The sequence below is a fragment of the Myotis myotis genome, unplaced genomic scaffold (assembly GCF_014108235.1).
Source record: "Myotis myotis isolate mMyoMyo1 unplaced genomic scaffold, mMyoMyo1.p scaffold_m19_p_3, whole genome shotgun sequence".
NCBI lineage: Eukaryota > Metazoa > Chordata > Mammalia > Chiroptera > Vespertilionidae > Myotis > Myotis myotis.
In genome coordinates this window covers 137,956,307-137,983,164 of record NW_023416335.1, presented here as the reverse complement: position 1 = coordinate 137,983,164, position 26,858 = coordinate 137,956,307, and the positions used below count along the sequence as shown (strand labels likewise).

The 26,858-nt window shown below is 33.6% G+C and overlaps 1 protein-coding gene across 12 annotated transcripts in view; it reads right to left on the bottom strand.

The window, feature by feature from the left end:
* Positions 1 to 3,495: 3,495 nt before the first annotated feature.
* Positions 3,496 to 26,858, bottom strand: part of PPP1R12A (protein phosphatase 1 regulatory subunit 12A) — a 156,959-nt gene continuing 133,596 nt past the window's right edge. For 7 of the 12 annotated variants that reach the window (XM_036297875.1, XM_036297877.1, XM_036297876.1 and 4 more), the window contains 8 exons: positions 26,337 to 26,458; positions 22,319 to 22,384; positions 17,896 to 17,912; positions 16,125 to 16,260; positions 14,099 to 14,203; positions 11,399 to 11,446; positions 7,354 to 7,404; positions 3,496 to 4,922 (listed from right to left, as the gene is read on the bottom strand). In XM_036297875.1, the coding sequence (XP_036153768.1) occupies positions 4,836 to 4,922; positions 7,354 to 7,404; positions 11,399 to 11,446; positions 14,099 to 14,203; positions 16,125 to 16,260; positions 17,896 to 17,912; positions 22,319 to 22,384; positions 26,337 to 26,458 (632 nt within the window). In that variant the 3' untranslated portion in view covers positions 3,496 to 4,835. Of the gene's footprint in view, positions 4,923 to 7,353; positions 7,405 to 11,398; positions 11,447 to 14,098; positions 14,204 to 15,342; positions 15,475 to 16,124; positions 16,261 to 17,895; positions 17,913 to 22,318; positions 22,385 to 26,336; positions 26,459 to 26,858 lie in introns of those variants that run through there. The other 5 variants (XM_036297879.1, XR_004965845.1, XR_004965846.1 and 2 more) reach the window with 5 other exon arrangements.

Genomic DNA, 26,858 nt, shown 5'->3' with positions numbered 1-26,858 from the left:
GGTCATGCTGTCTTATAGAGGCCTATTTTGAGTATTTCTTTTGGGGTGGGGTCAACTCTATGGGTAATATAAAATACACATTTATCTGTTTTATACATTGGTATCCCACATTTTTTCACTGGAGAAAAATTTGCTGCTAAACCACAGCATATTAATGTTACTTGGGAATAAAAGATTCTTGGGAATTAAGCTCTGATCAATTTTTAAAAATCTGTTTTTGAAGAATGCAAAGGAAGTTCTTTTGCATATTGGTATGTGAAAATCTTTTACAAACTTACAATGGTCTGTCGGGTATAGTTAGAATTTATACCAGGGAGTCAACTGGCTCCTTGGGCAATAAGACATTAATATTTAAGTCCCGCCAAAACCGGTTTGGCTCAATGGATAGAGCGTCGGCCTGCGGACTGAAGGGTCCCAGGTTCGATTCCGGTCAAGGGCATGTACCTGGGTTGCGGGCACGTCCCCAGTAGGGAGTGCAGGAGGCAGCTGATCGATGTTTCTCTCTCATCGATGTTTCTAACTCTCTTTCTCTCTCCCTTCCTCTCTGTAAAAAATCAATAAAATATATTTTTTTTTAAAAAAAATATTTAAGTCCCATTGAAGAGCAAGTGGTTTAGTAACAGTAGGCCCTAACTAGATGTGGGGGTGAGGATGGCGTATTAGAGGGGAAAAAAAACACACCAAGGAACACATTTCCCAAGGATAACCAAGTATTTTAAGCCTAAAATATAGACTCATAGGTGATTATGCAATTTCATGCAAATATACCATCATACTGACACCGTGGGAAAAGTCCTCGATTAAGAACTGGCAATAAACAATAACCAACACTAAATTGGGTTAAGAGCTCTATTCTGTATGAGGCTTGGAATGTTGAACAGTTAATAATCTATAAATCTTAGCTTTCTCACATATAAAATGAAGACAGACTTTATCCAATCTGTTTTAAGGATCAAATAAGGTAGACTACTGAAATGGACTTGTATCCAAACAAATCTTCAAGAAAAATTGAGTGTAAGGAAGGGAAAGTAAATCTTTCTTTTCTATTCCCATTCTCTCAGTTCTACAAAGTACAGACCCACAAGGACAAAATACAAACCCTACTACCCTGGGTTACTCAGGGCAGAATCTACTTATATTGTTCATTTATTCAAAATATTCCCCCTTCTTTCTCTTCAGCCTTTAAAAATGAAAATGTAGTAAATTTTTGTGACCTAGATGTTTACTAAAATGTAAGCAGTAAAAATCTTGGATAACTTAGCTCAAAAAACTTTACACCTAATAAACTTTAGAAAACTTTCAATAAAATTATAATAAGATAGAATTATTTATGTGACCTGATTATAGAATCTTAAACTTCTGACTCCTGTTTTTATTTTGAATTCATTACTTTGTAATCCGGTCACTTTGTAGGCATGGGACAGCAATATGACACTCTCCATACCACTTGCCTAAGAAAAAGACCACTCTGTTTAAATAGCACTCAAAAAACCTTTCCAAAATGTAAGTCAAGAAATTTAGTTATATATAGAATAAAATAGGAAAATAAATATTTCATTCTATACCCAATCCTCTCGACAGCAGCTCTCGTATGCACATTATCTCTGTTGAACATGCACATTCAAGGTACACAAAGACCACACACATACAACTTGGAACATCACAGAAAAGATTGCTTATCAGCCAGCTTTCATCTTTGCAACCAACGATTTTCACAAGCAAGATATGACTAATGGATAGTTAATTAACATGAGATTTGCTCTGTATTCTGCTTATATGAAAAAGTGAAGGACAACCCACAAGGCTATTATATCCTATGAGAAATACATGATCCTAGTTTGAAGAAAATTTGGCTCTCTGGATATTTTCTTCCTACAAGACTCAATGAGTGTTGACACTGAGAATCATGACTATTTCAAATCAGCCAGGATTAAATCTTGAAGCAAGATAATACAGCCTAATGGATTGATGAATATCTACTTTGCTTTTTTATATGAATACTCTCCTAGAAAGTTCTATAGCTGCTTTTCATTTGGTTTTGAAGTACTGGCATGTGGAATTATTTTTTTTATGGAGGACAGACAACAACTGTAAAAATCTATCATTCTGTGAGCATTGCACAGGGAAAGTACTGGGAAGTAAAAAAGAAGAGAGTCTAATTCTCGTATTGATTTAAACACAGGCTTATTATAAATCCTCTACCAAAGCTCCCCACTGAAAGTGCCTCTTACCTACTTATATGTGTTAGTAGATTGGGGTTGAACAAATCTAGGTTGGAAAATGATCTAATATTTTACATCTCAATGGAATATTATCTTTATCTGTATCTCAAGCCGATGCTTGCAGCTAAAAAAAAGCACAGGTTTATTTTAGAAGCCACCAAATGTTTATGCAAATGAAACATTGTGCTACAAAGCTACTACCTTGAAACATAGTTAGCATTATTTTTTACCCACTTATCATAAAAAACTAGTTCTCAGATTCTGCATACAGACAGCTTTATGTAAAATATATAAACATTTGTCCAAATTGGTACACAGATTGCATAAACAAGGCAATTAAGACTGCATTTACAGATGTGCATGTACAATGTTATGCAAATTGTCACAATATTACAATTTCAAAAATTATTCAAATTGGAATCAAAGTAAAGCAATTAGTGAAAAAATATCCATGCAGAATTTAAATGTCTCAGAACAAAATTTAAAATGTCTCAGTAAAAGTTCACACATTTAAAATAGTTTTATTCATTTTATTTGTATATGTCAAAATACATTTTTATTTCCAAAATAGTGGGTTTTGCAACTAGTTTCATGCAGAAACAAGGTCTGCTCAATACTACCAATAAAATCAATATAGCACAGTAGCTGTTCAGTTTTAGATACAAAGAATAAATAACCTAAATACAAAACACTAAAATATTAGAAACATGTATTTAATCATTCTTCACAGGCATCCAAACTTCACAAATATAGTCCTTAGCATGCCTAACTGTTGTGCAACCAGAACATGTTGCAGTCACTCAAACTGATCAATTATCTGGATATTTTACGTCCATATAAGACCATGGAAATTCTCTATATTCAGATCCACCATTCATACAGTTCAAATATAACCAAAAATAAAATTCCCACAACTATCCTTGTACCTTTAAAAATCAAGAATCCTGAGCTTGGTAGTAAGAGCATAACCTTCTATCTTCATAAAACCAATCGAGAGAGAGGACATGAAATCCTGCTTACCAAAACACCTTTTCCCAACCCCAAAGTAATCTAAAATAGGCAGTAGAACACAATGACCTTTTAAAATGAAGGGGTACAAATTCACATTTGATATAGTATACAATACAATCAATATTACAATTAGCTACTATAAGCTTTACAATGTACAATTTATTCAAATGGCTGAACTGTTCAGTGGTTAAGGAGACAGTTATGTGCCCGAAAGATGTAATATTTTTTGCATGGTTTAATGAAAATATAAAAGCTATTTGTCCAAATAAAAGCCATCTCCATTATGTACTTGGTTTTACTTTTTTTTTTTTTTTTAAAGGCCACTGAAATGTATAAAATGGTCTGAACATCATGGTGGTATAGAAGTCAATGCCTCTTCACATGGCAATAACAGTGCATTTAACATTAATTCACGGTTAAGTCTGCAAATGATTTCATAGCATTACTTTGGCTAGCACAACAGTTTTAGACAGCACTCAGATAAATATCAGTATGTGAAATGTGAAGCAATTATCTTATGCAACTTTAATTATGGTTGAATACTATCAAAAACTGAAAATAAGAGTAAAAGCACTTTACAGTAGAAAACTTTTATAAAGATAGGGCTCCACATAATGTGTTACTTTTAAAGTCTTTATATCACATTGTTAGCAAATTCAGTTTTTAACACTATGATGGAGTAGCCTACTTTGCATTAACAGACATTTGAAATAAGAAATAGTCAAGCATGCCATGGTGTTCTAAAAATCAAAACAATACACTTATTTATATATACAGCATCACTCAGTACCTGCTAAAATGAATGTGAAGATTATAGAATCTAACATCTTGTACTACAATAATAAAAAACAAACAAAAACAAAAAAGTGACCAATGAAGGCAGAAAACAGGACTTAAAAGAACCTAACCTCAACTGACTTTAAAGCATTCATATAAGAAATAAATGCAATATTGCACAAATAGTGAAAGCAAATGTTCCACCAAGCAGTTCAGTTCCAGGTGGGACACAACACAGCATCCGCCTAATACATGAGCCTAATACATGACAATGACCTCAGAAGAGCAAGTGTTCTTTTCTGTAAGTGAAAAAGCCGTGAAAACATAGAAAAGTCTGCCACATGAAGCATTACAAGGAAAAACATACAAACCCAAACTTAAATGTAAAGCAAAAAAAATTTAAATATCGAAAAACTGGAAACGGTGGCACATCAAAAATGTTGAATAACTGTCTTCTGTGAGAGCTGCAAGTTTTTGTTGACACAAAAGTATTTATGTACAACTAAGGCTTACTGGTTAAATATCTGAGGCATATCTGGCCTTGAACACTTTCCTTATATGCTGGAGCTGTAAACAAGTTTTCTCAGTCTTTAAAAAAAATCTTCTCAGCAGCTGCATTAACATGAAACAATGGTCTTGATACAAGAGAAAACAAAACAAAAAACAAACCCAGAAAATTTAAACAAAACTCCAAGATAAGAGGGCATTTGGCAGGATATCCAGAAATGACAGTCTCCAAAGACTCTTTCCAGGTTTCCAGTGACTGTCAATTATGGTCCACTGGGTTACTAATATGTGCAATTCCATTATTTGCTGCTTTTTATTTTATTTGGAAAGTTTGCTTATAACTCTGATCAAGGCCCCATTTTCGTCCTTTAGCCTCTGGTTGTCTGCTTTTAGGTCTGGTAACATCTATAAGGGGAAAAATGAAGAAAAAGTTTTTCCTCAGTAAAAATATAAAATATTATTCTTAATAAATGTTATATTTTCACCACAAGACACATGAACAAGCTTTGTCAGTTATATATTTTCCTAGTGGCTAAAACATATAGCAGGACGTAAAAAAATCCAACCCCCAACTTGTGAAGCTCATTAGTTGAATAAATGATGGAATGAACAGCTTATTCTCCCAAAGTTATCAGTTAAAATGTACTAAGTCACTTGATATTATGACCCACAAGCACACCATATTAGAACAGCCAGGAAAAAGGAAGCCTGTTTTTGTTAGGCTAAAATGGAGCTGAAAGGGAGCTCCTTTTAAGAGTTCCTATCAGTATTAAACCAAGGCTTTTTGCTCAATTTACTTCAGAGCTCAAACCATAACACTTAGATGTTTCACAAAAAAAATCATCATATTTGGGAAAGATTTGAGGGAGTTAGACTTGTTCTAAATTTTTAAAATTCTTTAAAGGATTCGTATATGGTACTAAGTTTAAGTACCTAGTACAATGTCCGAAACTAGGTGCTCATTAAATGACAACAAAGCAATTATTACTATTATGAGATAGAATAAAATTACATATAAGCAAAAGTAGTAAGCCTGTATTTATAAAAATGTTCAAGAATAGAAAAATAACCAGTTATTTGGAGCAAACAGAGAAACACACCCTCACATTCTCAAAATAAAGCAAATCCATTTTCTTTTTGCAGACAAACTGAACGAGAGGGTGAAAATATTGTAAAATGACATGGATTTTCCACCAAGTAGAATGATTTAAATTACATGTGCTCTGCTAGATTTGCTAGGAAATGAAACAGCTTATATTTTGGACATTAAAGCATACTTTTAAAGATATTTAGCAAAATATAAGCAAAATCTATATGAAAAGTTAAATTTTATGTGGACCCAACCAATTCTTACCTGTGTTTGAAATGTATGGATATAAAATACAGTAATCTGAAGTGTATGTATGAAGTTTATGTATTAAGAGAACTAAGTGAATATTAAGATGGCCCTTACTGAAAGTGACATTTTGGAAAACAGATGATGCATGCTTAATCTTCATCTTCAACATATATGCGTACAACACGTTACATTATGTTCCATTTTCTTTCTAGTTAAGAATTTAATATTCGTAGAGCCAAAATGTGTACAAGCTTTGTGAAAGTGCAGACAAGTCTTTTACTTAAATTCCAAAATCATTCTCTAAGTTTACTGTAGTTTAAATATAGAATTAGTGACACTTTCTAACATTCTGAGAAGCCATGCATAATTAAGGTTATATGATAAGCTCCAGACAAAATGGCATTAATTTGTAAAAGTGAACTCAAGACACGCTTACTAATACAAAAACACCTGCCTGGCTCTACCAAGAAGAAATGATGAAACTATAAATTATAGGTTCACAGACTGCAGTTTCCTACACAACCCTGAGCGCTTGGCTACCACTCGTGTCAAGGCCCTATTCTCAGTCAACAGTCGTTCATTTAACTCTCTCAGAGTTTGAATTTGCTTTATTTGATGCAGGTTCTGCAGGAATCAGAACATAAAGAAATAAAAATAAAAAATAAGAAAATGGAGAAGAATACAATAAAAACATAAAGAATCACAGACAATGAATATAAGAAAAAATTAATTCTTAAAAAATATTCCATGAGCTCTACAAAGATATACAGTGTAGTCCTAAAATTCCATATCAAACAAAATACATAAGCAAATAAAATCCAAAAAATTTGTCTACAAAGGCACTCAATAATAATGTTCTATGAAGTAATCAAATAATTTAATACTAAAACACTTAAATCTTGAAATTCTAGTTCTATGGGCCCAACTTCCTATTCATTAGTTTCTAATTCATAGTGTGAAAGAGATATTTTATGCGAGACAATGTGATAAGAGTTAATGAATTAACTATGCTGTTTTTTCTGTTTCTGCAAAGAGTGTTCCTCCCAACATACAAAACAAATAGTTATTTCCATAGGAAATGCAGAACTTGATAAAATATAGCTCTGCTTGTCTACTATTTTAATATCCTTTATTTTCAAAGGAGAATATTTTTATATTGAAACGTCTCCACCATTTATTCTCCAAGAAACAGAGCATGTGAATGCGAAGAACAAATAATGAATCCCAAATCTTAGTCATTATTGTCTAATATGTTCTGTACTGAACATCAAAAGTTCCACAAAAATTCATTAACGAAAAGATATATGTGTTAAGTACTTTTCTAGTCCACCTACGATCTGGATTTAGGAAGAAAGAGAAGCTTGGATATAGATAAAATCACAAATTGCATAAACAGCCTTGAGAACAATTACTGTGAACATAACACCTATAACAGTACTGTAAAATTTGAGTTCCTAAACAGCACTATGTCTCATAAGTAGCATGGTTTATACTTACTTTGAGCTCTTCTTCCATTTCAGATATTCTTCTTTCTAGAGCTCTTCGTTCCTAGGTCAATTTAAAAGAACAATATTAAGTATATAATAATTATATTCTTATGTTCTCTTCTAAATTGTGAAATAGTGCCACTTGAGAATCAAAAATCAAATCAGGAGCAGTGTAGAAAAAGGTGTGATGCCAGTGATGTGTAAAGAGCTTTCCAATATTTGAGAAAGAAAGATGAAAGTCATTATTTGCATTACTTTCTATAAGCTCTTTCTTTAAAGCTTTGACTTTCTGGTAAGATGCTACATAACATCTTCAAACTATTTTAGCTCACGTAAAATGCAAGGATAGAGTAAACCAATACTGAAGACTTAGGATTGTATAGGAAAAAAACAAAAACAAAAAACTCACACAAAGATGCAATTATTCTATAGTGTTAGAAGCAGAAAAGCAAGAGCAAACGTGCCTAAAATACCCGTACTTTAAAATTTCCATAGGATTTAAGAGAAGTTCATCTCTTCCACCCAAATTATTTACTAGCCATTATTTACCCAATTGACTTCAAAGCTTATTCAGTTGATACTGTGTAGCATTAATGCAGTGAATCTAATAAGAAGCAACTGCAGCATTTTATTTTACATTACCTTATTTCAAAGAGTGACGGGCAAAGGCAACATACATTTTTGCAGTGTACTGTTTTATACTCCCTCAAATAATAAGCATTCTAGGGTGTTATGCAAAAAAGCAAGCAGCAATAATTAATGTGCTGTAAAACTTTGGTTAGGTCATACCGCCCAGAAGATACTGACTCTTGCCGGTCACCTTTCAGATACAAACCATTTAAATTACTTTAATTATACCAAAACTACTTCCAAGACATTCTTTCCCAGATTAATAATTAATGTTCATATTTAGTGAATCAGTACATTTACTGTAAATGTTAATGTTTTTAAGGGTATGTAATTTAAAAAAATAGATGAAATCTTACTAGTTTGATAAGTACCATGTTATTCTATTATCAGCATGTTATTTTCATAAACAGACCTTTCTCCTAGTTAATAATACAGCTATGACAAATTTATAAAAAACAATGAACTTCTCAAAATACTAGGACATATGTCATATTTAATTCTTATAAATTTTTGAAATACCAGAAATAGCATAACAGCATATTTTCTCCTACTGATAAGTAATTGCCCCACCACCTTCAATTTTATTAGGTGACTTCAAGATTTTAACTACTTAGTGATAAAGACAAGAACACCATACTAAATTGCCTTGTTGCCCAACTGACAACCATAAAGTTATAGGAACTTCTGATGTCTGACAAATAAACTACTAACATTAAAAATATGGTTATGAGAAAATGCATGTAAAGTGCTTACCCCAGAATCTGCACTTAAGAAAGTGCTGAAGGAGTGTTAGTAGTTATTATTAATACTATGACTGTCAATGTCTGTTAAATTGAGAATGAATTAGCTACTTTGTAACTTATCTGCATTTGACAGACAGAAGAGGTCAGGTGAGAATGTCAGAAAACAAAAATATGTATCGTGTGCCTAAGCTTAGGATAAACATAAAAATATCAGTTATCTCTCATGACAGGGTGATGGATGATTTTATTTTTTTCTTTTGCTAAATTTTTTGTAATAAGTATATATTTTTGATTAAGTTATCTGCCTTTTCATCTCAACCATAATATGGATAACAGAGGAGTGGTTTTTATTTCTACATGTTAGATATAAAATTCAATAATAGTTCTATTGTGAAAGAATATAATATTAAATTTAATAAGTGATTCAAATTTTAGCAATTAGTTATACAAATAGTTTACACACACACACACACACAAACACACACACACTTTTTTATTGACTGATTTGAGAGAGAGAGAGAAACATTGATTTGTTGTTCCACGTATTTGTGTAATCACTGGTTGACTCCTGTATGTGCCCTGACCAGGGATCAAACCTGCAACCTTAGCACAACAGGACAATGCTCTAACCAACTAAGTCACTTGGCCAGGGCACCAAAATTTTTTTAAATGGTCTAGAACAGTGGTCGGCAAACTCATTAGTCAACAGAGCCAAATATCAACAGTACAAGGATTGAAATCTCTTTTGAGAGCCAAATTTTTTAAACTTAAACTATATAGGTAGGTACACTGTTATTAACTTAATTAGTGTACTCCTAAGGCTTAGGAAGAGCCACACTCAAGGGGCCAAAGAGCCGCATGTGGCTCGCGATCCGCAGTTTGCTGACCACAGGTAGAACAGTGGTTCTCAACCTTCCTAATGCCGCGACCCTTTATTACAGTTCCTCATGTTGTGGTGACCCCCAATCATAACATTATTTTCGTTGCTACTTCATAACTGTAATTTTGCTACTGTTATGAATCGTAATGTAAATATCTGATATGCAGGATGTATTTTCATTGTTACAAATTGAACATAATTAAAGCATAGTGATTAATCACAAAAACAATATGTAATTATATATGTGTTTTCTGATGGTCTTAGACGACCCCTGTGAAAGGGTCGTTCGACCCCCAAAGGGGTCACGACCCACAGGTTGAGAACGACCGTCTACAACCTTAGTTGATGTGGCTCAGTGGCCACTAGAGCATCAGCCTGCAGACTGAAAGGTCCTGGTTTCAATTCCAGTCAAGGGCATATACCTCGGTGGCAGGCTCAATCCCCTGCTCTGGTCATCCCCTGCCCTGGTTGGGGTGTGTGCAGGAGGCAACCAATCGATGTGTCTCTCTCACATGGATGTTTCTTCTGCTCTGTCTTTCCCCCTCCCTTCCACTCTCTCTAAAAATCAATGGAAAAATATCCTTGGGCAAGGATTAACAACAACAACAACAAAATGGTCTAGAACATAATTTTTTAAAACTGCTGAAAGCATAATAAAACAAGTAGTTATTTCAAGACACAATTTAGTAAAAGGCACAGACACTAACAGACTGTTTATTTATGGACTCTGACTCTGTATTTTAGTATCATTTCTCTCTCTCTTTTTTCAGTCAGAATGGTAAATTGGCTATTTTTAAAATGGAATGAGAGAAAATGTTTTTATATCAACTGCTTCTAATTATTTATTCTTTGATCTAGAGATCATATATGCCCAGGATGTAATTTCTTCTCTGCTTGAAATCTTACAAGTCACCACTCACTTGCATTATAGATACTCTTAGAGCACTTGTCCTTTAACTTTTGATCTTTTATACATTTTCAACTGCTCAGACTAAACTTGTAGAGTTATTCCTATGACCCTGAGCAATAAAAATAATAAACAGAGAGAAATGAAAGTGAATATATTAGAGCCAGATAAAAAATTTAGAAAGACATAAAATGGCAAAAGAATTTCCTTATAATCATTTTTTTTTTGTTTAAAAGATTTTACTTAAGTAAAATACTTAAACTCAAAATGAAATAAATATTATTAACTTTTAAAAGAATTTGAAAATTTGATGCTCACTGAAGCTTTAAAAAAATTACTTCAAGAATGAAAGTATTTTAATTTTGCAAAGAATTAAACTAAATGTATGCATGATTACAATGTTTTCAGTATATTACTATAAAAATCAAAGAGATAAATGGCATCTCAAAAATATCAGATTCACTATCATAATGTGTGTTTACATTTCAGAATTAAGGCAATATATTTTTAATCAATTAAAAGAATAATATGACAAATTGTCTTATTTAATAAGACAATTTCACACCTACAGATACCCCACAGACACCCCAAAGAAGGTAAGCTAGAAAACATTCTAATTAAATTTAAGAGTATTAATTTAAACTCATTAAAACTACCATCCACAAAAACTAAAGGGAAAAGAACTACTGTTGCTTACACAAAACAATAAAATGGGAAAATGATCTATAATAATAAAAGCGTAATATGCTAATCAGTCCAACGTCCTTCCAGACGGCCTTCAGGATGAAGCAGGGGCTGCGAGGGAAGCTGGTGCTGGCAGCTGGGGGAAGGAAGGCCTACTCTTGCATGAATTTCATGCACCGGGCCTCTAGTAGTCAATAAAATGGACACTTACCCTTTTTTCCATTTCCAATAGTGACCTATCAGTGTATCTTTCTTGTCTCTGCAAGAAAAGTAAGAAATATATAAGGGATATAAGTGTAATGAAAAATAAACAGGGTGTGTGTGTCATTTCAGATGTTTATTGTTATAAATCAAATTCAGAATTTCTATCATGATGAAACTGTTTCAGCTAATCCTTATTTCTTTCTGAAATTTAAATTTATATTTTAATTGCAAGAAATTTAAAACAAAGGCTAATATATATACCAGTTCAGAACATGAAATGAATCCTAAGAATGCTTAAAAGATTGAAGAATTAAATTACATTCAAAAGCACCTGGAATAAATCAGAAATAGATGGAACAATGCCATCAAGTAGACATTAAATAAGTTTTAGATTGAAAATTAGTATTTTATTGGGGATTTTTTTCCATATAACAACATTTTAGCAATTTTATGATTCATTTACCAATTTCTTAGGTTAAAAACATCAACTTTTGTTAATATTTCTGATAAATATTCTTGATGTTATATTAAAATCAGATTTAGTAAATGTGGTGAATTGACATTTGACAAAATTTATCAAACCAGTTTCTGGCCCTGACCAGTTTGGCTCAGTGGATAGAGCATCGGCCTGTGGACTCAAGGGTCCCAGGTTGGATTCCAGTCAAGGGCATGTACCTTGGTTGCGGGCACATACCCAGTAGGGAGTGTGCAGGAGGCAGCTGATTGATGTTTCTAACTCTCTATCCCTCTCCCTTCCTCTCTGTAAAAAATCAATAAAATATATTTAAAACAACAACAACAAAAAAAAACCAGTTTCTGGTAAGTTAACCTATTTCCCTCCCTTGGAGACTATATATGGAGGAAGGTGGCTGAGCTAAGGCAGGATTCAAGGATTCTAGAGTCCATTGGCTAAATACTATCAAATACACCTAAACTTAAAGATTTTTAGTAGAATAATAGTTACCAAATCTCTAGACCTAAAACTATTTTCAGAAAACTAGTTATATTTTCATGTACAGAGGCTCATTAAGCTACTAATGTAACCTGAAGAATGATGACATTCCAGTTTACTATGAAGCTTAAGGATAAGCCAGCAAATTTTAACTTGTATAACATTCTAAGTATTTGACATGTCACTATGAAATGTGTTCACTTACTTCTCTGTGTATCTTTCCCGCCCCCCTACTTTTTAATTTTAAAAAAATATATTTTTATTGATTTTAGAGAGAAGCATCAATGATGAAAGAGAATTATTGATCAGCTGCCACCTGCACGTCCCACACTGGGGATTGAGCTCGGGCTTGTGCCCTGACAGGGAATTGAACCATGACCTCCTGGTTCATAGGTCAATGTTCAATCACTGAGCCACACCAGCTGGGCTCCCTCCCATTATTAAAATTAAATTTATTGGGCTGATATTGGTTAGTAACATTATATGAATTTCAATTCTATAATACATCAAATGTATATTGCTCACCACCCAAAATCTTGTCTCCTTCTGTCACCATGTATTTGACCCCATTTACTTCTAGTAAGCACCATACTTATCTGTGTCTAAAGTTTGTTTGCTTTGTTTGTTCTGTGTATCTTTACAGTAAAATCTCATTAATTAATAAAATCTGAAGAGCCTTCATAACCTCATAAGGTTAGCTTGGGCCCTAGAATTTTAGCACAGCTTGCATTCTGCATAGACAATTGCTTTACAACATAATAATGGCTAACAGCAACAATAAAAAGTGGTAACAAGTACAAGTTCAACACAGAAAATTAATTTTAAAAATTATGAAAAAGATGAGTGTAAAAAAAGGAGCCAAAGAAAGCATGCAGCATAATTTATTGAATTTTAATCAGTGTTTTCAAACTGGATTCTAAGAGTTGTACTGCAGAAATGTGCTTATGCTAAAAAATCCCATGTGAAATTTAAACAAGTTTGTTTTCTTAACAATGACAGGATCCCTTAGAGCCTTTGATATATAAATAGACCCTGTAAAATCTCTGAGATGTAGAATATATAGTATTTCCCAAGTTTCTTGGATCACAAAGCTTTTTTTTTTTTTTTTGAAGTGGGGGCAGGAGGAGGAGAAGGGAATATGCCTATTATTGTCTCCCAGGACTAGTGTTCCAAGAAAGAGCTTGGGAAACAATTCCTACACCCTACACATCTTAGAAAAAATGAACAAGGTTTTTAATTCTGCTTAGCTATTTTTCTTGTCTAAAATACTCTCCTCTAGGCTATTGCATAGAAGGAAGGCAAAATGAGTTATAACTACAATTATCTTCTTCCAGTATTACTATATCATATCACCATTTTTTTGAATAGGAAATATTTATAATGAATAAAAATTATTATAAAGAAATGTTATAACTTTAAGGAGATTCTGTATAGATGCTTTCAATGCCTTGCTACATTTGGTATTCTGGAAATAAGCACTTAAATCCTTCATGTACTACATAAGTATTAAAAGGCTTAAAAATATTTAGACTTTCCATTATGAGGCTATACTTCTAGATTTTCAATTCACTTTAAAAAAAGGTAGATAAAATGATCATTAAGCTGTATTATATTGTTTCTTTCTGACTAATAAATAAGCTATTATCAGTAACCAAACTTATGTTTAGAACACTAGAGAACACTGCAATGTAATCTTTTGGATAGAATAAATCACAACCATTGCCTATAGAGTAACGGAAGGAAAAAGGTTCAAACCTGGGTAGCCTTTTCCAACTGCAATTTAAGATCTGTCAGTTCCATGTTTGTATCATGTAGCTGTGCTTTCAGCTTTTCATTTTCAGCCAGAATTTGTTCATAAAGCTACAAAAATAAGGGAAGAAGAACAAATTACTTTTGTGCCCTAATAGTTTAATTACTTTTCCTATTGATTACTTCACAATATTAAAACTTGTATTGAAAGATTAAGGTAACATGAGATTTTAAAGGATACATTAAAATATATTTTAATGCTTTGTGGTTGCAATGCAGACAGTTTTGATTACACAGGTATATTTGTTCTACATAAACTCTTAGAAACTAACTCTAGTATTTAAAATAAAAGCACTAAAAAGTCAGACTTTTGAGTATCCATTAAAGAAATTCAGTTTTCTGATAAAGAGGGACAGAAACTGCACAGTAATAGCTGGAGCTCTGGAGACACTGTGATTTTTATTTGTGGTCTATGAGCTTTTCTGCCTATCATGCCCTCTTCAATTCCTGATAGTGAGAAGTATCAATTGCATTTATCATTATATTTGTATTATTTTTTCTAAAGTTAAAAGACAAGTGAAATATATCTTGAACACTCACAGAATGCCTGAATTTACTACTACTTTTTCTCTCATCTCTACTACAACCACGAAAAATGGCGATAATATTCTCTTAGCTAAACTATTCTAATGCTAGACTTACTCTCCTGACCTCCATCTAATCTGTTTTGTATGTAGCAGCAAATTAACTTTTCAAAATGACAATCTCAATTTTCATATACCAACCATTCCATTAACACCTCCATTTAATACATTAAAAACCCTCTAATGGCATCCCAATGTTCTCAGTATAAGGATATCCTTAAAATAGCCTGTAAAGCACCATATGGTTTTTGTCCCAGCCTTACACATCTAGTTGCAATCTCATACCACCATCCCTTCCATTAACTAGCCCTAATGAAAATTTAACTACTTCAATGTATCACGTACCCTTCCACCATCAGGTCTATGTGCCTGCAGTTCACTCTCTCTGGAACACTTTTTTCTCTCCCATTTTTTGCCAGTTAACTACTAATCATCTTCCTGTTCTTTTGCTCCAGTTTCACTTCCTTAGGAAATCCATTGTCAGGCACTGACACTTTCCTTTATAGATTCATTTATAAAACTGTTTCCTTACTGTATAAAACTTTATATAACTTTGTTAACACTTTATAAAACTGTTTCAGAATACTTGTTTTAAGGTATACATACATTAGTATGATTGTAATGTCTGTCTCTCCCAATACATGGAAGATACCCATACAAGCAGGGACAATATCTCCATCTACATTGCCCATGAGTGGAAGTTCACTCCTGTAACACAGTTCAGTGTTCACTTCTTTACTGAAAAAAAGAAAAGTGACTGAATCTTATTCATAATGAAAACTAACCTTTCTGGTTTGGCTTGTAAGAAAGTGGGTAATTCAAACAGCTGCCAAATACCTGGGAACATATACAAATTCTACAAGCCTTCTTTTTCCCCAACATACTTCATCAGGTTTATGCCAAGCTCATAATATGAAGAATTGTGACAATCAGAATCCTCGATTATTGACTTTCCATTTATTTCTTAATTACTTCCCCCTTAATCATTAACAGCAGTTGAGCTACCACAGTTTTTGACTTACTAGGAAAAACTATATTCTCCTAGCAGAAGTTGCATTCTTTGGCTGCTTCCTAGTAACAAATAAAGAAGTGTGTGTACATGCTTGTATACACACATGCACACCCTGCCCCAAAGCCTCTTTTCAGCTAAGTCACAGTATCAGAGTTACTGGTCTGAGACATTTAAATGTAAAATAAAGTCTTGGGCACTTTCCCCTTTCCTTTAAAAAACAAACAAATGAACAGCTATTTATATTCTACTTACCATCAATTGCTCCAAACTAAAAATTAGAGTAAGATATTGATTTCATTATGAGTTTCTAGGAATATCTCAACATATATATCTTAACAAACAGATTATTTTAAATTAAACTAAATAACCCAAGTACCTTTTTAAAGTCAGTTGAGTCATCCTTTTCTAGCCTGCTACTGTAAGATTTTCTTTCTTCTAAGTAACTGTATGATCCAGAGCGACCCAGCAAGGAATCATACCGATCACTAGCTGACGTAGAACTGGTTTCATATCTTCAAAAGATGAGTTTAAGTCAAAATCTTTATTATAGGCTTTCACAACTTACATCAACACACATCCTACTATATATTAACTTGATAGTCCAAATAGTAGATAACATTCTCCCTCATTTGTTATCTAATCAACTTTTATAATATACTAGAGGTCTGGTGCCGTGCACAGGTGGGATCCCTTGGCCTGGCTGGTTATCAGGGCCAATTGGGACCGGCCAGCTAGGGGGAGGGACCACAGGAGGCTGGCCAGCAGTGGGAGGCTGGCTGTGGAAATGCCAGGGGGCAGCTCCTGCATTGAGCGTCTGTGTCCTGGTGATCAGTGTGCATCATAGTGACTGGTCGTTTGGTCGACTGGTTGTAACAGTCACTTAGGCTTTTATATATATATATAGATAATAAATGCAAAGTTATTTTTAATACTACTAATTTCCATTTTTTGGGGAAGAGATTCAATATTTCTATATCTAAAAGTCAAACCTGGTTTCACATTATGATAAATTATATCAAAATTTTTAAATTGTACATTTTTTTCATATTTTATCATCTTTGAAATCAGAACATGGCTTACAACTGATGGCGTATTATAATTTAACTAGAGGCCTGATGCACGAAATTTGTGCAAGGGGCTCGGCCGCCGCCACCACGGTGGCTGCCTTAGCCCCCGCCTGCCGTGGCTTCGTCTGGAAGGACATCTGGTCTAATTAGCATATTATGCTTTTATTATTATAGACTAGAAGCCCGATACACAAGATTCATGCACTTGGGGGGGGGAGGGTCCCTCAGCCCGGCCTGCGTCCTCTCACAGTCTGAGAGCCCTTGGGGGATGTCTGACTGCCGGCTTAGGCCTGCTCCTCGTGGCTGCCCTTGGCCCTTGCAGCCCTGGTTTTGCCCAGAAGGTCATTTGGCTGTCTGGTCTAGTTAGCATATTACGCTTTTATTATTATAGATTGGTAGCAGTTTTCTTATTTTTAAAGTGGTATATAATTATGCTTTAAAATTATAACATTTTTTATTTGATGAATTAATAACAGTCTATTCAAAGTGATGGATAACAGATTTGTAAATAAGAATTCTCTTATCTGGTTCAGAATTCAGGGTACATTTTCTAATAATGCCTCTACATTTCAACTCAATACAATCATCAGTACATAAAACCTTATTCCTGGTATTATAAGGCTTTGGATAACAATTATGGTAAGGAAAATGGAATGGAGATTAGATTCAAGGAAGTTCTCTAAAAAGATCAATAATTTTGAGCTAGATGACATTTTTTTAGTGTTTGCATGGCTTTCTTTTACTTAAAAGCAAATATGAGAGAAGATTCTGAATACCTAATGAAATAAATTTCTGGTGGGTTTCATCAGACTCTGTTGTTAATAATAACATAGTCATTATTGAGGTAACTTAGGAAGCTTAGGAAAACTTAAAAGTTATCATTGTTGTAAAGATAAGAAAAATCGTAACTTACTGGGACTAAGAATTAGAAGTAAAGACTTTGACAAAGACAGTTACTAGGTCATCTAAATTATGGATAGATTTTTACTACTCAAAATATTTTATCAACTTATAAAATCCATAAATATCTAGCCACATAGTTTTTAGAGAGAATGAAAAGGAGAAGGTAGTAAAACATACCTAGAAATGGAATCCGTCTAGAAAAAAAAGAGAAAAACAGAGATACTAAATTTTATGCTTCATTAAAGTAACTTGTTGATTAATCAAGTAAATTTAACAATAAAATAAATACCGTTTTCACACTATTAAACTAACATCTAATTACTATATCTGTTTTAACTTTAACATGGTTGTCCTTAGAAATAAGTTCAACAACACAGTCACTGTTTATTTTTACATGCACAATATTATATAATTACATTGGGCAATTTATGGTCAATTTTTTTGTGAATTCCTACAAATTCCACCATATATTATTTTTTTAAATAGAAAAAAAATAGACCAAGACACATATCCATTACTATACCCACTCAGCAGAAAAAAAATAACATACTTTCATTAAAAAATGTCAAGTTTACTATGTGCTAATTCAAACAACTACTTTTCTCATTTTTCTATTTTTGAGGCAATGACATGAGAAACAAACAAATGAATACCTAAGGTATTTTATATATAACAGTATATATATATTTCATTTAAAATTTACTTTCTTGAAAACCCAGCTATATGTCCTTTAAAGTTTAGAAATTAGAGGTAGAAAATTATATAATTATTTAAAAAATTTCCAAACAAGTGGTATGCTACACTGAAGTTCCAATAACTCTTCTTATCTAAGTTGTGTAATAATAAATAGTACAAAAATAATCTTACTGAGTTTGGCCGGTGTGGCTTAGTGGTTGTGGGCTGGATCCACAGTAGGGGCCATGCAGGAGGAAGCCAATCAACGATTCTCACTCATCATTGATGTTTCTATCTCCCTCTCCCTCTCCCTTCCTCTCAAAAATCAACAAAAATATTTGTATTTTCCTATTACATTTATCTTCAACTGCACCATAACATTATTGGTTCCTTTGGGACTGTTTGAAGTCTAATTCACAGACTAAGAATGTCTTACTAAGTTGTATTTAATTTTTTTTGCAAAATCAATTTTTCATTTGTTTCCTATTTTCTTTTCTTTTTTAAAAAATATTTTTTATTGATTTCAGAGAGGAAGGGAGAGAAAGAGAGAGATAGAAACATCAATGATGAGAGAATAATTGATAGGCTGCCTCCTGCATGCCCTCTACTGGAATCAAACCTGGGACCCTTCAGTCCGGCTAGGGTACTTGTTTCCCATTTTCTGATGTAAAGCTTTTTTTTATTAATTTATTCTTTAGTTACATAACAATTTTTTTTAAAAATATATTTTATTGATTTTTTACAGAGAGGAAAAGAGAGGGATAGAGAGTTAGAAACATCAATGAGAGAGAAACATCGATCAGCTGCCTCCTGCACACCTCCCACTGGCGATGTGCCCACAACCAAGGTACATGCCCTTGACCGGAATTGAACCTGGGACCTTTCAGTCGCAGGCCGATGCTCTATCCACTAAGCCAAATCGGTTACGGCAACAATTTTTAAGTTAAAATTTAATTTTAAAAATATTCAAATTTATAAGTTACTAAGAGTGTAAGTATAGCATGAAAGTTCCCACCACAAAAAATTATTTTTGTACCTTTGTGTGGTGATGGATGTTAACTAGACTTAATGTGGTGATTTCTCAATATATACAAACATTGACTTATCGTTCTGTACACCTGAAACTAATATGTTACATAGCAATTATATCTCAATAAAAAAGGTGCAGAAATAAAAAAAAAGATATTCAAATTCAGGAGAATATTTACACATAAAATGTGTACATATCAAACAAAAACATCACATCTCACCTCACAGTTTGCACTCTGATTCACTGATTTAAACTTAAAAAATAAAAACTCTATGCAGTTACTGAATTCACTCATATTCTATTTCTTTTCTTTAAAAAATCATGGTGTTGTCATTGTTTTAAAAATATATATATTTAAATTGTGGTAAAAAACATAACTTTTACTATCTAAATTAGTTTTAAGAGTATAGTTCAGTGGTTAACTATATACACAATGTTGTGCAACAGATCTCTAGAACTTTTTTATCTAGCAAAACTGAAGCTCTAGGCCAGGGGTGGGCAAACTTTTTGACTCGAGGGCCACAATGGGTTCTTAAACTGGACTGGAGGGCCGGAACAAAAGCATGGATGGAGTGTTTGTGTGAACTAATATAAATTCAAAGTAAACATCATTACATAAAAGGGTACGGTCTTTTTTTTTTTTTAGTTTTATTCATTTCAAACGGGCCGAATTCGGCCCGTGGGCCGTAGTTTGCCCATGGCTGCTCTAGACCTACTGAATAACTCAATATATCTTCCTATCCCTAACCCCTGGCCACCACAGTTCCACTTTATGTTTCTATGAGTTTGACTACTTTAGATACCTAATATAAGGGGAATCAAACAGTATGTCTTTTTTTGTGACCAGCTTATTTCACTTTATGATGTCCTTGCTCTTTGTGCTCCAAAATCCTTTTCCAAGTAAGAATACCCTTTTAATTTTTCTGATTACAGTGCCATAAGCTCATACAAAAGCACTGCAATATAAAAAATTTCTCTAGCTGCTCTGTCTGTGGAATAGCCTACTCTCTGATTCACTTCTTCACTAATAAACCCTTTCACTTTAAATTCTAAAAAAATAACAAGTTTCTCTATTAATTCCCCATCCCTCAAATCCCTTAGTTAACTTTTATATACATATCCATGTGAACACATAAAATATCTATCTATGCAAATACATTTTATTTAATCTATTCACTACCAACAGACGTTTAGGAGTGTTTTCAATATTTTGCTTAAAGAGCCACATTGTTATGAACACCACTGTAGATTTATCTTTACACTAGAGGCCCAGCGCCCTCGGCCTGGCCTATGGGACTGGGCTGAAACTGAATCTCCAATATCCCCCGAGGGGTCCCGGATTGCAAGAGGGCGCAGGCCAGGCTGAAGGAACCCACTGGTGCACGATCAGAGCCAGGGAGGGACCACAGGAGGGCTCCAGGGCATGTCGGCTGGATCAGCCAGACCCCAGCAGCAAGCTAACCTACCGATCGGAGCATCTGCCCCCTGGTGGTCAGTGCATGTCATAGCAAGTGGTTGAGTGGACTTAGCATATCATTAGCATATTACGCCTTGATTGGTTGGACGGCTGACCAGATGACTGGATACTTAGCATATTAGGCTTTTATTATATAGGATAATTCAGTTACTTCTAGATTTCTAGAACTGAATTGCTAAATTTAAAGGCATAAACTTTTATGCAAGGTTTCTGTATTGTATTGCTAAACTAATCCCCCAAAAGGATACATTTATTACAATCCTAAAATCTTCTATGAAATGCCTATTTCAAAACTATGCCAAATCTGATCATTATCAACCTCTGCAATTTTATTTTATATTATGTCTTTGATTATTAATGAAATTAAGTACATTTTCAAGCTGCTGGCCATTTGTATTCATTCTTTTGTAAATTGATACATTTTAAGTATTATGCCCCAATTATTTTTTCACTGTACAAATTTATACAGTACAAATACTAATATACAGTACAAATACTAATCTTTTAAATGTTAGAAAAAAAGGCTAAGATTCTTTTCTTCTACCTGAACAAAAAACATGTCTCTGTGTTTTAAACATGTCTTATTAAGGGCTTCTTTTCTGACATATTATAGTTTTACATGTTTAAATAATCAAATTGAAAAAGAAATTAAATCTCTTAATCTTTTTTTATGGTTTCTTGCTTAGTGTCACATTTAAATTCGTAATTACTACTGTCACTTATATGGTAAAAGTATTACCATACAACAGCTTAATGAGAGCAAATCATAATAACCCATGTAACAAAAGCCCCAGTTTTGAAGTAATAATAGTATTATGATAAAGTAATTCAAATTCTCTGTGATAAAATTTATTAATTTTCTTTAAAGATATATCCTGAAGGCCGGCAGCTTGAGCTTCACATGCAATTCAGAATTTTCAAGATTGTTGAAAAGTCCTTTAGAGATACTAAATTTCTAAACAAATATGAAGAAAATTAAAAAGGGCTATGGCCTTTTCCAGAACATAACTGCATTTTAAAAAACTAAAATCTGGGTCTGGTAATTTATGAATATTCTTTAGATACTTCTCTTTGCTGAAGGGTACTATTCTATTTTTGTTTTTCTTTTCAACTTTGAAGACTTATTTACATGCAAGAAACTACATCTACCTTAGAGTATACAGTTTGATGAGCTTTGACAGTTGTGTATATCCATAAATTCAGTACAATCAAGATTCAGAACATTTTCACTGCCTCTAAAATATTCTTTGCGCACCTTTCCAGTCCTTCCACCCCAGATACCAGCAAACCACTGGTAAGTCTATCCCTAGCATGAAGGTACAGTGTGGAGCAACTGTCTTTCATGGATAAATATAAACACAAAAAGTAATACCTGGAAAATAATACATACTTCAAAATCCAAAAAATAAAGGTTTTACCTGAGTTTCTTTCTTATTGGATCCCTCTTCTGTATCTGATTGTTGCTCTTGTTCATTTTCATCGCTCTAAAATAGATAGTCAATTTCAAACAGTTGATATTTACATACTTTAGGGCTTTTCTGGTTTAAAATGGCCCTTGCGAAAGATCTACCAGGGAAATAAATCAAAAAGTACACTGACTTTTACATGGACACTTTTTCTACCCTATTTTTCTGGCCTATTTGTCAGCATGGCATCATCCAAGTAGTTTAGCATACATGGTGAAGAAAGGCAATCTACCTAACAACTTCATAATAGGAATGAGGAAGCCAGAGGCCTAGCATGAGGAAGGAGATAGTCCATTTTATATTTTAACTAGAGACCATGGCAACTCAGCACTGACTGCAGGACTGACTTCCAGTCGCTCCAGCCTTTGGTCGTTTTGGATGTTACAGACCCTGGGTTTTTATATATTAGGATAGTACTGCATGTACTTCAATCATCAATATAAGTACTATTTAGTCATTCTATATGTACTATATTCAATCATCAATATAAGTACTATTTAGTCATTCTATATAACTATAACGAGGCAACAAAAATAGTTAAGTCATGATCTTAAGCAAGAAAAGCTGCATTCTATAAGCCCAGCAAGATTTATTCAACAGTGTTAATATGTTTAGGTCGTTTATCTATCTGGAAATTCGTTTGGAGTTTATAATACACCAAACAGAAAATCAGTTTCAGCATATTAAAAACCTAGAATCCCAGAATATAGGAATATCCTATTAGAAGGTCTTGAACATCTCAACAAACCTTAAAGGGTTGAAAGAAAAGGGAAATTTGCATTCAAACATATCTGTCTTAGGCTCACCATAAAAATATCACAGGCTTTACAATTAGATCACTCAAGAGTCACATTGGTATAGCTATTTTTAGCTATGTGACTTAGGGCAAACTTATTTTAATTTCTCTGAGCTGCAGTTACCTTACACATAAAAGTAAGGAAATAAACTTTATAGAATTGCTGTGAGGATTAGTGAGAATCTGTACAAGCTATCATTTTGGTAACTAGTAAAAAATTATATGTGAACACCAGGTTGGGAACAGGCGAAATCAATGCTGCTGCTGCTATTATTACTAATTAATATATAAATATTTTAATTCCATATCATGGACTAATTGTCTTTATACATTGCAGCTTCATGGGAAAACACAGGAACTGAAAATTAAAACAGGGGGAAAGCTTCGAGGTCCTGAAAAGTAGTAGCTAAAAAAAAAGGAACCTACTAATACAATAGAGCAAAAAGCTGCCCAAGTGCACACTACCCTTTCTTTTTGTATGTTGTATGATAGAGGTGTGGCTATGAAGGGGAAAGGAGGGCTCTGCTTTGCTGGCTGATTAGAACACAATTCAATGCAGGCTCAAATTAAAAAGACAAGTGTTGCCAATATGGATTTCAGGAAGGACCCTTATAATGCCAGAAACTGGAGTTGTAAGGAGGGCTGGTCTGAATAACAGTGGGGGAAAATAAATACTATACTGTAACTAATACAGCTTTGCCTATTAAACAACTAACATGTAGTTTCTTAGTTATTCAGAAGAAAAAAGAATTTTACACAGTAAGTTACTCTGTCAGGGTGCTAAACTGTGGGATTTTATTTTACTGTTATTAAAATGTTACCAGGCAGTCAATTAAAATCAACCATACATTATGTACTTCCTGATGGAGGCTAAAAATACCTTGCCAGCCCTGGCTGGTGTGTCTAGATAGTTAGAGCGTAGGCCTGTGCACCAAAGGGGTTTAGGGTTCGATTCCTGATCAAGAGCAAGTACCTGGGTTGCAGGTTCGATCACCACACGCCGTTGGGGTGTGTGCAGATGTCAAAGTTTCTCTCTCCCTCCCTTCCACTCTCTCTAAAAACCCAAATGGAAAAAAATATCCTCAGGTGAGGATAAACAAACAGAAAAACCTTGCCAAAGGAATACTGAATCAGAATCTGATCAATTCTCTACCAGTTGATGGGAAATAGGAAAAACTACACTTCAAGAATATGAGAATCCAGTTCATTACAAAGCAATTGTAAGGGGGAAAAAAAGGGAGAAACTTACTGATTAAAAGAAACATTAAAGAGATAATCATCATGTATGGTCCTAGTTGAGTCCTAATCAAATCAGCAAAGTATAAAACTACAACAACAAACCATTTATAGCATATATGAATTAAATTTATATTAAAACTGACTGAATATTCAATGTTAAAGATTTAGTGTTTATTTAACAATAAGTCTAATCTGGTATTGTGCTCATTATGTCATAATATTGTGGTTACTATTTTTAATTATTTTTATCCCTTAAAAATATATACTAACATTTTTACAGATAAAGTGATATGTCTAAGATTTTCTCAAAATAATATGGGAGTTGGAGAAGTGGTGAGGAATTAGCTTAAATAATGGATAGTTGGGGTGGGATCATTATACTTTTGCATTATTTTTGTATGGCTTAATTTTTCTATATTAAAAAATTAAATGAGTCTGGCCAGTGTGGCTCAGTGGTTGAGTGCTGAACCATGAACCAGGAGATCACGGGTTCCGATTGCCTGTCAGGGCACATAGCCAGGTTTCGGGCTCCATCCCCAGCAAGGGGCATACAGGAGGCAGCCAATCAATGATTCTCTCTCATCATTGATATTTCTATCCCTTTCTCTCTCCCCCTTACTCTCTCTCAAATTAATAAAAACATGCATTTTTTTAAAAATTGAAAGAAAAAAGGGAAAAAGCAAAGTAAAAAATCAAACAAACAAAAAATAAGATAAAACAAATTATATTTGTCCTACTACAGTTGTACACTGTATTGAAATAGTATAAATTTCTCCTTAACTGAGCTAATTCATAGTTCTTTTTTCTCCTGCATATGAACAGCAATGCCAGGCATACAATTAGGAATCAGGAAAGAAATGAAATTCTATAGGATCATTATAATTTGGTAAGTAAAGCACTGCTTCTAACCAGCATCATTGGATGGAAATAACAGTTATGTATTTATCTTATAATCATGTTCATAAAATGGGATTAAATGTAAAGCATCTTTCAAGAACCTCTAAGATGAGAGCAGTTTAGTCATTATACAATAATCAATATACGTATGCTGAGCTGCAGCTATTATTACAAAAGAGCTCCTGCTTTTAACACACAAAAAATCTTAGTAGTTATTAACTACCCTTTATAAATTTTCCTATTTCATAACTTGGCTTAACAACACATAGTGATGATCTAAAGCAGCGGTTCTCAACCTGTAGGTCGCGACCCCTTTGGCAGTTGAACGACCCCTTTCACAGGGGTCACCTAAGACCATCCTGCATATCAGATATTTACATTATGATTCATAACAGTAGCAACATTACAGTTACGAAGTAGCAACGAAAATAATTTTATGGTTGAGTCACAACATGAGGAACTGTATTTAAAGGGCCAGAAGGTTGAGAACCACTGATAGCAACTGGTTGACTGTCTTCCCCCTGGTGGTTAGTGCACGTCATAGCAAGTGGTTGAGTGGCCATAGCATATCATTAGCATATTACACTTTGCTTAGTTGAACGGCCGAACTTTTATGTACGTTTATGAACTTCTATTTCATAACTTGGCTCAACAACACATAGTGATGATCTAAACAGTATATAAACTGAGGCATGTAAGATATTACTAATTATTAGTATGCACTTTGGAAAAGAAGCATACTAGTCTGGCCAGGTAGCTCAATTGGTTAGAGCGTTGTCTTGATATGCCAAGGTTGTGGGTTCACCTATAATCAGGACACATACAAGAATGAACCAGTGAATACATAAATAAGTGGAACAACAAATCAAAGTTTCTCTCTCTCCCTACCTCCTCCCTAAAATAATTTAAATAGGATTTGAAAAAAGAACAAGAAGAAGAAGGAGGAGAAGGAGAAGGAGAAGAAGGAGAAGGAGAAGAAGGAGAAGGAGAAGAAGGAGAAGCATACTATCAGGAAATTATATTTTAATAGGTTCTCACATCTTGTGTCCAAAATGAAACTCCAGTAGATCTTCTTTTCTCTCTTGGTCGCCGTCGCTCCCTGATTGACTTAGGCTGTGATTTATCTTCTCCTTCTTTCTCCTCTTCTCTCTTTTCTCCTTCTGTTAAGGATTACAATGCACCACATGGTAGCAATATATCTTGACAGTATTTTACAAGGCAAATGTAAAAACAATTCCAAGTCAACCTCCTTTGTGAAGCCTTCTAAAATTCTCTAATCATTATCAAATTTTTCCCCTTCCTATAACACTTGGTGTAAATATATATGTGTATTTCTCATCAGATACATTCATCAGGATCAAGACAAGAACTAATTTTAATTACTTAATTTTCCTAGTGCCTAAACAAGTTTTGCTCCAAAGATATACTTAGTAATATTTGCTGATCAGAAAATAATTAAATCCTAAGAAGATTCAATTGGGGCTCTTTTGGAAGGAAGATGGTTATTATACCCAAAGTTAACACTTCAAGAAAACAAACAAACAAACAAACAAACAAACA